This window comes from Notolepis coatsorum, assembly GCF_963971535.1.
Source record: "Notolepis coatsorum genome assembly, chromosome: 18".
Lineage (NCBI taxonomy): Eukaryota > Metazoa > Chordata > Actinopteri > Aulopiformes > Paralepididae > Notolepis > Notolepis coatsorum.
The window spans coordinates 30,535,105-30,548,259 of NC_140182.1; the positions used below are offsets into that span (position 1 = coordinate 30,535,105).

Genomic DNA, 13,155 nt, shown 5'->3' on the forward strand with positions numbered 1-13,155 from the left:
TTCAGCATTCGTAACGCAGCATTTTCCATCTACCAGTACAATCTAAGTAGTTGAAACTGCAGTGGAGTGCACTTTACCCCCCCCCCCAGAACCTATAGGACCCCCAGTGACTTCACGATGCTACAGAGAAGCAAGGTGTTCTACGTGGAAAGTGCAGTCTTATCTTCACACCAGGATCTGAAGGTGTATTTGTGGTGGCAAGTCTAAAGAGGTGTGGGGAACCTTTGCAACAGTGACTCACAGTCTTATCAATGTTACCAATCTTCATGGAAATAGCCTAATTACTGCATGTCTGAAGGTCCCACAGTGCAATAATAATAATAATAATAATAATAACTTTATTTGTATAGCACTTTTCATACAGAGGTTGCAGTTCAAAGTGCTTCACAACAGTAAAAAATACAGGCATAAGCGAGCATAAAAAGATAGACAGGTAGAATCACAGTGTTTCACATTAGGATCTAGCATCCCAATAGGCTCTCCGCTTACAGTTTTCAGTAACACAAATAGTAAAAATAGTTTAAAATGATTCAGTTTAAAAATAGTCAAAAAATTATAAAATAGAACGGACATAAAAAATACAGGCATGAGCGAGCATAGCAAGATATGGCAAATCACAGTGTTTCACATTAGGATCTAGCATCCTAATAGGCTCTCTATTCAGTAATACAAATAATCACAGTGTTTCACATTTGGATCTAGCTAATAATAAAAATAGTTTAAAATGATTCAGTTTAAAAATAGTCATCAGTAAGAAGTAAAAAGTGCAATAACCGACACATGAATTTGATAGGCAGTGTATAAGAGTAGGCAGGGTAAGAATAGTGCAGGTAAATACAAGTTGTGTCAGGATATCCCTGATGTTTCCTCTTGCCACTTGCACTACACTTGCACTACCAATGCATGGTATTAATACATAAAGTGAGAATCATGACAGACTCTTTAGACGGCAAAGACCAAGGGCAGAGCATATATATAGTATCTACTAAATCCTAATGAAACAAGTAACTACAATAATATAAGCTTACTGTTCATTCATTAGACACGTAGGCCATACTGGCGCACACAAGACATACAGTACTGTACACATATTAAGGCCGCCAGAGTCGGGCGTACCATGAGCGGACTGCATGGTTGACTGTATACGGTCTACGGGGCTTTGCTCCTCTCCTAATGAAAGAAGTAATTAATGGAATAATAAGCCTATACTGCGTTCATTCATTACGCGCGTAGGCTATACAGTACTGCGCCCGCGCACGTGTGTGTGTGTGTGCGCGCGCGCTGTGGCAGGTGCACCGAGCTGTATATGATGCCAATACATTAATCTAATCTAATTTCGATGGGTCGCAAAGCACTTCCGCATCCATTTTCACACGGCTGCATCATTAGTTGCCTTATAAGGAGCTCTGGAGGCATTGTTTTGTATGCAAATTACCTGAACGGGGATGCACATTCGAGTTTGAGACATGGTGCCATTCCCCAATGCAGATATCACAGGTGCGACCGTTTGAGCCACTTAAGACATATTCCCAGCACGTTGGGGACTCAGAGTGAACTTGTCATTGATTCTGTCTCAGTCGGTTCCAAGATAAGTCTTCCAAGAGAACTCTTTGGAAAATATTCGGGAATGAGACCCAGTGTGCATGAGCATTACACTAGATGTTCGAGTAGTGGGCAGCTTGAATTGCCAGGTCCAAAAACCAACGCTTTAAGGAGATATTTTATTTTTAGAGCATTAACTCTTTGGAATAACCTGCCTCAAAACCTCTGCTGCATTTACAGTAGATTCACTTTTTAAAATAATCTTAAATTGTATTTAACACTGTAAAGTATTTTTTTTGTTTTTTTTGTTTTCTGTTTCTGTGCTTGCATGTAATTTTAGCCATCTTAATTGTTAGTTTCATTGTGCATTGTGTGTTGAGTACTGACTTTTACACAGAGGTCATAACACATCAGTTATCTTTTATTGATGCTACCAAAGCCTTTGATAGTGTTGATCATAGAACGTTTTTGTTAACCCTTTCACTATCGCACTACCAAATGGTTAACCCTTTCCCTGCCACACGACAAAGGGTTAAATTGAGTCAAAGAGCGGTGCCCAAATACATTGTGAGAATTCTGGTTTACTGGTATAGAATATGCAAGTAAAATGGGGCACTCTGCACTCTGGTTAGATGCCAACTTAATTGTGTGTACTGTACTTGTGCTGACAATACATTGAATCTAATCTAACACCAATGATAGTGATGATGATGGTGATGATGATGTGAGTATTTGGCCTATCAGAAGGCTAATCCCACAGTCAATACATGGACAGCAACTAAACTAGCAGGACACAAAAACATTTAATAATACATAGCCAAAACAGCTTCTCTAAAATGCATTTAGAGTATGTGTGTATATATATATATATACACACATAATGATGACATAGGGATGATGCAGACAATGTAGGCTACCAAACTCATCACTGGATTTAGTACCTGGACGACAGATGGAAAATCTGCATTATTAGTAAAGATTTAGGGTCTATGATTAGAGCAACAATAAAAGTGATTCTAATAACTAACATGGTACCGTTAGTTAGTACCATGGTAAGACAGTACCACGGTCTGTTCCTCAAGTTTACTCACCCTTTAGGGACCCTTTCAGGTTTGATTGCTTGATTTATTTGTAGTTATTGCATTACGTTTTCTCAAAATTCTATCTTGGAATTGTAGAATGCGATGACACTGGCCACCATTGTGACGTCGACGTTGTCTATGCTCATTCTATGTCTGCTATACAAATAAAGTGGAATTATTATTAAACTAACCTAAACTTAGAAAATATGTTGAAATTAAAGATGAGTATTTTACTGAACCTTATGTAATGTTAAACTTAAAGAGAAGACGGAGGTCTCTGTGTGCCTAGTTGAGGTCTGGCACCCTGCCATTGGCTGTGGAAGTGGGTAGATTTCAAGGTAAACCTGAGGAGGAGCGGTTGTGTGTTCTCTGATCTGGGAGTGGTGGAAGATGAATATCATTTTGTTTTTTATTGCCCCTTGTACACCGATTTGAGGAGGGCTTTATTTGAGAAAATTCAATTTGTAAATTTGGATTTGTTTTGGCAGTCTGAGTATGTTGAGTTGTTTTTTTGTGGAGGAGATTTTCAGTTTTGCAGGATTTTTGGAGAAAGCATAGCACTTGAGACAAAACACACTATATCCTATATAATTTTATATGAATTCCTCTTGTTTCTTTACATACATTGTTTACAGCTTGTTATATTACGTTTAATTTTTTTGTGGCCATCTTGGTCTATATAACTTATTGTCAATGTCAAGTATACTTATTGTTTATGTGTCTTGTTGTAAGCCCATATGGGCTGGGCATACACCTGTATGTAAGACACGGAAATAAAAAACATCAATCATTAAAAATGATGTGAGAATCAGACAAACTTCTTCCTTCTCATCACGTGTTACACCTGCCATGGTGAAGATGAATCAGAAGCCCACCAAGATAGATCTTATCTTCACACCATCAAGGTCGTGGGCAGCCTATACGTCATCTCAGGCGATGACTCACGCGATAGCTTGTGTCAAAATAAAAAGGTGTGCTGGACTGCTGTGTGGTTTACCAGTCAGAAGAGATCAGAAGAGAGACTCTCTAGACGGCGAAGACAGACAGAAAGACATCGTCAGCATACAGACATGAAGACTCTCTGCGTAACCCTGGGACTGCTGTTAATGACAGTCTGCTACTGCAATGCTTCTCGTAAGTCACTCGATTCATACTTTAACCTTGTAAGGTATTTATTTCAATATTCTAATGTGTTTATTAAGGAGAAGGTTTCATCATGCGTATTATTTCAACACGCCTGTGTGCGTGTGAGTATTGAAAAGTACAAGTTGAAAAGTGTACACAGAATATCTCATATTGCCTCAAACATCGATGAATTGAAAACGACTCTTCCTTCTTAAAATTTTAACAGCCAAGGTTCTGTTATATCCACTTAGGCTTAAGTTTAGCTGTGAACATCCTGAACGATGCCGCACCTCATCAGTGCTGCAACCAATTCAGCACAGTGAGAGTTCCCGCACACAAGATCGTCAACATCGTGAAGACCCACAACAGCTGTGAGCAGGAGGCATTCGTGTAAGTCTGTGCTTTGTTCCGCTATTCTTTTGTCCCCCGTCTCAGCGCAGCTTCAGTGACACATCAGAGATGGATGTGAGACGCTCGATGAGGCGGTCAAAGCGCAACGCGTCGCTTTTAAAGGAACACAGCAACATTATGGAAAATTAGCTTATCGTCTTCTCCAGTGTCAGACACGAAGATGGATACCAATTTCCTCTCTGTGTGTTCAGTAGAAAGCTACCCGGCTGCAAGCTATAGCCTAGCTTAGCACAAATGAATGGAAGCGGATTCGTAGCGGCTAGCCCAGCTTAAAACTCCGGGAGAAGGGTTATTTGGCCAACATTAAATGGCTAGCCGCTACACATCCGCTTCCATTCATTTGTGCTAAACTAGGCGCTTATCATCTAATTGAGCTGTAATTAACACAAAACAAGGATTCAATGGCCCAGATGACATTCACTGGTGGCCATATTCAAACTCATTTCACTCTTAATAACTGTTAATTAAAATGTTTTTTCAAAAAATACATCAGCATAGTTTTTTGGTGAAGTGCCAGTTTAATATTAAATTAATATTATACTCCACAGTGCACACAAAGTAGATTTCAGTTGTCTTAAGTCAGTTTGTACAGACAGGAGCATGACCCCATTGACTTTGCAAGATAGATTTTTTACCATTATTATTATTATTATTATTATTATTATTATTATTATTATTATTATTATTATTATTATTATTATTATTATTATTATTATTATTATTATTATTATTATTATTATTATTATTATTATTATTATTATTATTATTATTATTATTATTATTATTATTATTATTATTATTATTATTATTATATTATTATATTATTATTATTATTATTATTATTATTATTATTATTATTATTATTATTATTATTATTACTACCATTATGATTATGGGCAATAACGAGTGCTGTGGTAACATATGATTATATCTCTACAGTGTCCATACAGTGCTGGGATACAAGATCTGCATGGGCCCCAATGTGGACTGGGTGAAGAATCACTTTGACCAGCAGCTGCCAGGCCAATAGAGCTCTTCTCTCAACGGCCATCATCCTTTTCGAGGTCATCTTTACAGTGTTATGTTTTTATGTCTTCCATCGAGGACCACCTTGGAAATAAGTGTTTTAATTCATGCTTTTAGGTGATATCCTCAGGAATACAAATTGGTCATGATAATTTTTTTTTTATGATGCGTTTGTAATTTCCAAATAAAAATCAAATCATCAAATCAAATGTATGATCTCAAAAGGAGAAACCTGTTATGCAGCCATGAATACAGGGTGTTGTCGTGTGCATCTGCAGTCAAGCTGTTGTGACCCTTGACCTCTCTCGTAGTCCCGCTTTGGGTTGATACTTGTTCGTGTTACCGATATAGTTATAGTTTCCAACTGTGAGCCTTAATTTTGATGTAAGCTAATATGAACAGTGTTTTGTATTTTCTCTCTCATATATATATAATACATGTTTATAACCAGACTGGCAGAATCTTATATTTCCGGCCCTCCTTCTTCAATACAACAATAAAGACAGTAAAGCAGTACATTTACACAACAAACAAAAGCATACAAATCTCATGATATAAAACATTAAATTTTTTTCACCTGCACCTGTATCATATAATATATGATAATGGAAAATGAATATGATGTAATGAGTAATACACATGTGTGTAAAGTAAATCTTCAAGTGTTAAAAATACGAGTTCAGTAGGGAGATTAGAACAAGAATGAATTCAGCCATTAATTAAGCATTACATCACACGCAGGAGTGGTTTGTGACCAATAAACCATGCCTAGGGGTGGTCGTTAGGCCCGAGGCGCAGCCGAGGGTCGTTAGACCCCCCTAGGCATGGTTTATTGGTCACAAACCACGACTGCACGTGGTGTAAAGCTTTTATACAACTGCCAGATTAATCCAACCTTATTTCTATACAATAAACACACATTAATCGAAGATTTATTGAAAAAACCATCCGCCAGAAAAAGTAGTTCCCACAACTACAAAAAAGACAAGTTGCCTCCATGTGGAAGCAGCTTGAAGTGCATCCAACCAAACTAACACATCCAACTGTGTATTATTGGAATGATTGAGAGAAGTTGCCTCATGTGGAAGCAGCTTGAAGTGCATCCAACCAACTAACACATCCAACTGTGTATTATTGGAATGATTGATTGAAAATTTTATTACCAGATGCAGAATGGGTACAATACAGTACGGCTCAATACACACAATTGTTAAGGGAATGCAGACCTACTTTCCATAGAACTTCATTCTTAGATGCTTCTATATAAAGTATGTAAAACAAATTAAAACGTTTTCTTTGCCCTATAGGAAAAAAACGTTTTCTTCGCCCTATTTTTTTATTTATTTCTTTTAGCCTAAACTTAACCAGTTGGAAACCAGGGGTACAGTAATACAATTAGCAATCAACCAATCAATCAATTCAATAGACCATGCTCACTTAAAACAGCGCTGCTTCTCTCTCAGTCTGACTCCCCCGCTGTTGCAGACAGGAGTGTGTGTGTGTGTGTGTGTGTGTGTGTGTGCGTGTGTGTGTGTGTGTGTGTGTGTGTCACAGTGTGTGTGTGTGTGTGCGTGCGTGTGTGTGTGTATGTGTGTGTGTGTGTGTGTGTGTGTGTATGTGTGTGTGTGTGTGTTTGTGGGTACGCCAGCGTCGGACAGTGTGAGAGAGAACGCTGCAGTCAGTAGAAAGTAGGAAGGAAGAAATTTAAATCAATTAATCTATCAATCAAACCGCGATTTTTCTTTTGTTCTAGATTGACTCAAGACCCATCAATTACATCATCCAACATTGTTTAAAGGACTAACACAGTCCCCTTGACAGAATCGTTTCATATTTAGTCGTTATGGTGCTTTCAACATAACCATTTGTTGTCCGCGATCTTGTTTTCTCCCGGAGTGAGCCGGGGAGGGTTATGTGATTCGGTTGTGGGCGGGTCCTGAGCCCAGGACCGTGGATTGTTGCCAATAAAGACGTGTGAATGGCCAATCAGAATCGAGAAATTTGCATGCCGTTGTATAATCTCTGATAAGGTCCTATAATTATTAGCTTAGATGTAAGTTTAGGTCTTAGATTATTGTAACTCCCTCTATTCAGGCATCAACAAAAAAGCCATATCACGTCTCCAGAGGGTGCAGAACTCTGCGGCACGACTTCTCACCAACACAAGGAAACGTGACCATATAACACCCATCCTGGCTGCTTTACACTGGCTGCCGGTGAGCTACAGAATTGATTTTAAGATTTTATTGATATCTTTTTAAAGCCCTGCTACATGGACTGGCCCCCAGCTACATTGTGGACTTGTTGGAACCCCATGTTCCGGAACGCTGCCTCAGATCCGCGGATAAGGCCCTCCTGGTTCCTTACTAAATATAGCCTGGCCACCCATGCTCTGGAACGCCTTGCCCTTGGCTAGCAGAGTCAGTGTCCTCTTTTAAGTCACATTTAAAAACACATCTGTATATTAAATGTTTTTCCTAAGGTTATGGGTTTAGATGTGTATTGAGCCGTACTGTATTGTACCCATTCTGCAATCTGTTAATACAATTTTCAATCAATCAGGTGAGCTCTGATTGCTTACAGTAAACTGTTTAATCAATCTGCCTACAAATCCTGTTTGAAAAGTTTTGTCTCTTTTTCTCTTGTTTTATTTTCTATAAAGAAATTTCGCCTTTGCTGATGTTTGCTGTTTTTTTTAAATTTCTTTAAATTAATTTTTTTTTAGCATTTTGACAGCTTTATTGGTCACGCAGGACCGACAGAGAGGATAGGGCGAACGGGAGGAGAGGTGGGGAGGACATGCGACAAATAACGACGGGAGCTGGGATTGAACATAAAAGAATCTATAAACATTTCTGTGAGAATTTATTTATTCAAGACGTGCACAACATAAAGTGGGACAGTGTATTTGAGTGTATTCATACTGAAGAAGCCCTAGGAGAATTTATGAAGTTATTTTCCTCGGTCTGTGACAAGCATGTGCCCATAAAAAAACGTACTGTAAGATCTATCAAAGCACCTTGGCTAGACACTGACCTAAGGAGCAACATGAAAGAAAGAGATAGACTGAAAATAATCGCTCTAAATTCACGGAATTCAGAAGATTGGTTAGCATATCGCTCTTTAAGAAATAAAGCGACAAAATTAAATAAACTGAAAAAAAGGCTATACTACCAATCCAGAATTGAAGAAACAAAATATGATGGTAAAAAACTATGGAGTACTCTGAATCAAATCATGGGTAGAGACAAAATGGGTAAAATACCATCATTTATTGAATCAGGGGATGGTTTCATCACTAAGCCCTTGGATATTGCAAATTATTTCAATGACTATTTCACAAATAAAGTAAATACTATAAGAGACAACATGCCACCTGTAAAGGGTAACTTATCAGATTCAATTATAAAAAGTCAGATCATGAAGGACAAAGAATGTGAATTTGAATTTTTGGTCACAAATCTTTCAGAAATTGAAAAGTTATTGTCTGAATTGAAATGTGACAAACTTTCTGGTCACGACAATCTGGACAGTAGACTTGTGAAGCTATCAGCTGGAAGTATTGCTGGTCCGATATGTCATATATTCAATTTGAGTCTTAAGGAAGGAATTTATCCGCAAATATGGAAGGTAGCTAAGGTCACTCCTCTACCAAAAAATAGAAAAGAATCATTCACTGGACCAAATAGTAGGCCAATCAGTATTTTACCTGTTTTAGGTATACTTATGGAAAGAATTGCATTCAAACAAATTCAAAATTATTTCTCCCTTAATAACATAAATTCTGACTTTCAACATGCTTACAAACCAGGCTATTCAACATGCACAGCACTTACACAATTGGCTGATGATTGGCTAAGAAATATTGACTGTAAATTATTAGTTGGTACAGTACTGTTAGATTTTAGCGCAGCTTTTGATCTCATTGATCATGAACTGCTGCTTACAAAACTAGCTGATTATGGTTTCAAACACTCAGCTACTAACTGGATGAAAAGTTATTTATTCATGAGACAACAATGTGTCCTGTTTAATGGAACTTTATCAAGCTTTAAAACGCTACAATGTGGCATTCCTCAAGGAAGTTGCCTTGGACCATTATTATATTCAATATTTGTAAATGATATGCCACAAAGTTTAAGAAATGCAAGCAGTTCCATTTATGCAGATGACACTACAATATATGCTTCGGCAAGCAATGCCAAAGACCTCAGCAGTCTTCTTCAAAGCGAGTTAATGCAGATTTCTGAATGGGTCACGGTAAATAAGCTGAAACTAAATGCATCCAAAACAAAATGTCTAATTATTTGTTCAAAGCATGCTCAGAGAGAGAATCACAGATTAAATATTTCTTTGCAGGGTGCAGATATTGAGCAAGTTAAGGAGGCCAGATTGCTTGGAGTTATAATAGATGAAACACTCTCTTGGTCAACTCACATTAACAATATTGTAACAAAAATGAGCAGAAGTATTTCAATTATTAGACGGAATGCCTATTTTTTAACAGACACAGCTACCAAGCAAGTCATACAATCACTAGTTTTGTCACATCTGGACTACTGTCCAGCAATCTGGTCAAATGCATCCAAACAAGATTTAAATAAAATACAGCTTACTCAAAATAGAGCTGCAAGACTTGCATTGCATAGCTCAATTAGAAACAGTGTTGAGAAAATGCACAAGGAACTGTCATGGATGAGAGTCAATGAGAGACTAGTGTGTAGTCTTATTTTGTTTATGAGAAATATTTATACTTTGCATAAACCTGTGTGCCTCTTTTTGCAGCTGGTGCTTATTAGTGATGGTCATGGCTATGGCACTAGACAAGCCTTGAAGGGTAGGTTCGCCCTGCCGAGACCCAGAACTGAAGCCTTAAAGAAAACTGTAATGTACAGGGCAATGTCCTACTGGAATAGACTTCCACAATATTTGGTTTCAATTACCAGTAAGGTGGGATTCAAGAGGAGACTACGAGTGGCTGTAATGCAGAAAGAGGTTGATTTTGGTTAGGTCTAATCTGTGTCTAATGAATGGGTTCTTGTGTTGGGTTATGTGTTGTTTTGGAATGTGTTTGTCTAGTGGTTATGAGTATTAGAGTATGAGTGTATGGAATGTTGTGCTGTTTTTGAGCACATTTTAGTTTGCTCTGAGATGTCTTTGTTGTTTTATTGATATTTGTTGTTTTATTGATATTTGTTATTGTTGTCTTTGTTGTCTTTGTTGTTTTATTGATATTTGTTGTTTTATTGATATTTGTTTTTGTTCTATATTAGAACATTTGGCATACATATTTGGTTGTATGTCTGATTTTAATTGGTTTAATGTTCTATAATTGTTTGTATATTTTATTGGTGTTTTATTGATATTTGTTTTGTTTTTATGTTGTTTATTGATTATTCTTGTTTAATTTTATATGTTTGGATCCAGACCCCAGGAAGAATAGTCGCTGCTGAGGCAGTGACTAATGGGGATCTGAAATAAAGAAATAAAGAAACCCGGGTCGGCCGTGTAGGTGCGCAAGGCACTATGGTATGCGCCACGAGGGCGCCCCTATGTTTGCTGTTTTTGACATGTCTGTAAAGCACTTTGTAACTTTGTTTGGAAAAGCGCTATACAAATTAAATTCATTCATAAGAATAACCATGAAGATTCATATTTCAGGCTATAGTTGATCATGTATTGCATTCTTTAATCTAAGAGCCTTTTGTTTTGTACCAGAATCGGATGTTTTAAATAGAATGGTCCTGTATTATGCATTTTGGAGATTGGCTTGCTATTATATATCTTAATAAACAATGCATGGCTACAAGGCTTATGTGCTCCTTATGTGGAACTGTAGAATACAATTTATCTGGACATGGTTTATATATTTCTAGGCCTATATACTATAGCATATTATATATAGTAGTCATTAAGTAATTATATGTTTTTCAATGTGAAACAGCTCAAAAGAATAACAGTACATCTTTGATATGAAAGCATAACCTTTAATAACCTATTTCTTTTTTCTTTTTCTTTTTTTTTAAATATTTTTGCACAAATCTTACAAATATTCAAGAGACATCTTTCAACAGCATAATATGCAAAATCCAAGATTTGTCTTTTTCTTTTTCGTATTAACATATAAAACATACAAAAGACTTATACAGACATACCAAAAACAGACATAAAAAAGTACTTACAAAAAAAACAAAAAACATTACTATATATTGTGCATATATAACCAAGACGCATATACGTTACATGTAGTCCGATTCTACCTGCGATGCAAGTATGTGCTGCATCTCTATCGGGATGCCATCTTTCTCCATAGTGCATGTGAGAGGATGCGTCTCAGATATATGTAAGTGTGTGTGAGAACGTGTGTCTCAGATATGTGTATGTGGGTACGTGTCTCACGTATGTATGTGTGTATGTCTCATATGTGTATGTGTGTATATCTCAGATACGTGACTGTGACCCTACATTTTGTGTGTGTCTTGTACCCATGTACGTCTCTGCCATGTGTGTGAGTGTGTATCTCAGATGTGTATATGATGTGTGTCTCAGCTATGTATGTGTGTGTGTCCCATATGTATGTGTATATCCCCTATATGTGTAAGTGAGAGCTTATGCTTCAGATATGTGTATAAGTATGTGTGTGTATGCCTGCTTCCTATATGTGAGTATATGCGTGTATGTGTGCCTCAGATATGTATATCTCAGCCATGTGCATGTGAGTGCGTGTAGCTCAGTTATGTACACATAAGAGTGTGTGTGTCCTAGACATGCGTATGCGGCTAGATATGCGTATGTGAGAGTGTGATAGAGCAAGTGGCTATTCCATAGATACACCATTCGGACATACAATATATGTATATACATACATAATACCAAACAAAATATAGGTACCATCAGGTCAGACGTCAGTTCGAGCCCAGCGCTCCACATTTGCTTTCAGTTTAGCTGGTCGTCCGTACTAATACACATTGGCCGTATTAGGGGGTGGGAAACTGATGGGTGGGGATCGGGCGCTGTGGACAGCGACTCCTACAGGTCGGTTGGTGCGCCTGCGCAGTAGAATCAGGAAGTGTCGGGGGCAGCGTGAGCCTCCCACGCGTTACTCCTCGCCACTGAGAGATCGAGCTGCGCAGGTGAAAAGATGCGACTGCTGTTACCTCAAGTACCGGAGGGGACTTGTGCTATGTATGACTTAGTCCACATTGCAGCCGGCTTGTGGGAGGCAAGAAACAGCGTTCGTGACAGGGGAGGGTTGAATTGGATGATACGAAATTGGGATGGGAGAAAATATAGAAAATGGGATAAAAAGTGGATAAAAAAAAAGAAGTAATTTCAATGGGTGATTTCCAATGTCGTAAGGCAATTCTACATCCTGATATCATGGCCATTCTATACCACATTCCTTGGTACTTAGACAGTTTAATCTCTTTCGGTACTATACCCAATACGCATGCCACTGGGGAGTTATTCACCTTTACATTCAGAACTTTACTTAGGAATATCACAATTTGATCCCACATTTTCCGAACTTTCTCACATTCGTATAACATATGTAGTAGAGTACCTGTCTCCTTCTCACATCTCCAGCAGATGTCACTGTTTCTTAATTTTAGTCTGGCTAGTTTACTAGGCGTCCAATAGCTTCTGTTTAAGACTTTGTAAAAGATAAGTTGTGACTGTGCCTCCCGAGAGAATTTACCCCATTTGGACACCAGCTTCTCCCATATTTCCTCAGTAATATCCTCACGTACATCGTTCTCCCAGCTCAACCTCAGACCCGCCAATTTGGGTGCATTGTGTTCCCTTATAACATCATAGAACCTTGAGACACCGCCTTTCCTACGCCATCCTTTATAAAATATTTCTTGAATTGCAGTAATCGGGCCACATTTTGCCCCAACCACTGATGACGATATACAATGTCTAATCTGCAGGAATCTATAGAAGTTTTTATTATCTATGCCAAAGT

General features: G+C 37.9%; 1 protein-coding gene across 1 annotated transcript; it reads left to right on the forward strand.

Moving 5' to 3' along the window:
• The first annotated feature begins 3,641 nt into the window (after positions 1 to 3,641).
• LOC311245592 (C-C motif chemokine 14-like) lies at positions 3,642 to 5,708 on the forward strand. Its single transcript, XM_084335495.1, has 3 exons — positions 3,642 to 3,758; positions 4,001 to 4,139; positions 5,100 to 5,708. The coding sequence occupies exons 1-3, from the start codon at positions 3,695 to 3,697 to the stop codon at positions 5,188 to 5,190; spliced, it is 294 nt and encodes a 97-aa protein (XP_084191621.1). The 5' UTR covers positions 3,642 to 3,694; the 3' UTR covers positions 5,191 to 5,708.
• The last annotated feature ends 7,447 nt before the right edge of the window (positions 5,709 to 13,155 follow it).

Bases quoted from the DNA above. Each gene is read 5' to 3' on its own strand.
- LOC311245592 (XM_084335495.1), top strand. From the start codon at position 3,695: ATGAAGACTCTCTGCGTAACCCTGGGACTGCTGTTAATGACAGTCTGC. The intron at 3,759-4,000 runs GTAAGTCACTCG...ATATCCACTTAG, and splicing joins CTGCTACTGCAATGCTTCTC to GCTTAAGTTTAGCTGTGAAC. The intron at 4,140-5,099 runs GTAAGTCTGTGC...ATATCTCTACAG, and splicing joins TGTGAGCAGGAGGCATTCGT to TGTCCATACAGTGCTGGGAT.